This window comes from Nicotiana tabacum, chromosome 16 (assembly GCF_000715075.1).
Source record: "Nicotiana tabacum cultivar K326 chromosome 16, ASM71507v2, whole genome shotgun sequence".
NCBI lineage: Eukaryota > Viridiplantae > Streptophyta > Magnoliopsida > Solanales > Solanaceae > Nicotiana > Nicotiana tabacum.
In genome coordinates this window covers 50,506,795-50,508,755 of record NC_134095.1, presented here as the reverse complement: position 1 = coordinate 50,508,755, position 1,961 = coordinate 50,506,795, and the positions used below count along the sequence as shown (strand labels likewise).

The window sequence follows — 1,961 nt, the reverse complement described above, 5'->3', positions numbered from 1 at the left end:
ACAGCGAAAATTATCTTATATATATGACACACCACTTTACTTAGGTGACACTCGCGTGTTATACACAAAAAAAGGGCGACTGAACTCCAAAAATCTTTTTTTAAAATAAAAAAAAAAAACTTAAAACTTTAACTCAGGATTTGAACTCATAAGAACTCAATCATGGAAGTTCAAAATTCCTCCTCAAATAGCTCTGTTCAAATTTTTGGAGCTCAATGAATTAGTTCTTAATCAATTCCAAGCAACAAACAATCCACATAAATTTTAACTTCATATTCACATTAACCCAGAACTCAACAACTACTTTTGCATTCTGCTCGCCTATGAAGTCTTTTGAAATCAGCTGTTACTTTTAAAATTCAACCCAAACAATTATTATCCATTGATGGCAACTAAAAATTTGAGTTCGAAATTGAATTTTATTTGTGGCTCGAACAATGGAACCCACCTCAAGTCTATTACATTAAAATCAGTATTTTTTTAAAATCAACAATTTTTTTAAAAAGCATGGTGTTGTTGAAATCAAAAATTGAATTTTAATCACAGTTTGGGATGAGAGTTAGGTGCAGTAATGTTCAAATCACCATTGCCGACAAAGCTTCGGAGGTTGAAGTCGAAATTACATTTGAATATGAAATTTCATGTTCAAATTCAAGTGAGTGTTCTAGGTCCTTGATGAAAACACTTGCACAAAACTAAATCTGATGTTTGGAATGAAATGAAATTGATTATGGTGGCTTTGGAAAAAAAAATAAACTAAAAGAGAAGTTGAATCTAAAAAAACGTTCAGAAACCTAAGAAAGAAGGAGATGAGGGTATATTTGTAATTCTAAGTATATTTTTTAAGTTAAGGATACGTGTCGCAACCTCATTGGTGCGTGACATAGACATATTTTGTGAAACTGGTCAACTATAAAAGTGGTGTGTCATATACACACTGTTGAAAGGTTGAATGTATAAGATAATTTTCACTGTCAGAAAGTGTGTAAGAGGGATTTGGTCCATAGTTCATGTAGCAATCTATGTATTTTGCCATTGATTTATTGTTTCTTTTTTTCTTCTCTTGTAAAAAGATATGGTGTCATCAACACCTAAATTAAAGAGTGTGTCACTTTTCAAATTGACAAGGCTCTAACAAAAATCTCAGGTAAAACCTTTGAAATAATATGAATTTAGATGAATTAGCTAAGAATATGATGTCTGGTGGAAGAGGTTTTGCAATTCATGCAAAATCCATCTTCAAATTCCATGTTTCTTGAAAATACTAATCATGGTACATTGTGTAACAAGAGTAGTACTGTTGATGAAATGTGTAGAGAAAACCATAATCAAAAAATTATAAAGCATTACTCTCTTGAGCCACAACTGAGTAGTACTCTTGGTCATGAGACTAGTCTTGAGGATTTTTTGATAAGTGCTAATGTCATTAAAAATGGGAATAGGTTTGATAATCAGCCATTAATGGAGCCTAAATTCCATCAGCAGATCAATGATATGATCATGCCAATGCCTATCCAATTTTATTCAGATATTGATTTTGAGAATCATCAGTCTATGAATGTTGTTAATAAGAAGATAACAAATATGGCAATGACAACAACATCGAATGATAGTCATTTAAGTGGCGAAAGGAAGAGGACTTTCACGGATGAGAAGATGGAGAAAAGTATTGAAAGGAGGCAGAGAAGGATGATCAAGAATAGGGAATCAGCTGCTAGGTCAAGAGCAAAGAAACAGGTAGAGAAGTGAATTTCTAGCGAGTTTATTCACATTATTCTTGAATATTCTGTCTGTGTGAGCTTTGATCATATTGTCAGTCCCAAGTCCGAATAAAAGAAGAGGATTGTGGCCTGGTAGGTTGACAACCAACGTAAAACTTTTACTGATCAATTTATAATATTGTCATTAGTGACTTATTTTTCTTGAATAATGACCTACTTAATCTTCTCGTATCTTCCTTT

General features: G+C 32.4%; 1 protein-coding gene across 1 annotated transcript; it reads left to right on the top strand.

Annotated features, from left to right (window-relative positions):
- Positions 1 to 1,224: 1,224 nt before the first annotated feature.
- LOC107829699 (uncharacterized) lies at positions 1,225 to 1,749 on the top strand. The gene has a single exon (XM_016657197.1). The coding sequence runs from the start codon at positions 1,225 to 1,227 to the stop codon at positions 1,747 to 1,749; it is 525 nt and encodes a 174-aa protein (XP_016512683.1).
- The last annotated feature ends 212 nt before the right edge of the window (positions 1,750 to 1,961 follow it).

Coding starts and splice junctions, on each gene's coding strand:
- LOC107829699 (XM_016657197.1), top strand. CDS start 1,225: ATGCAAAATCCATCTTCAAATTCCATGTTTCTTGAAAATACTAATCAT.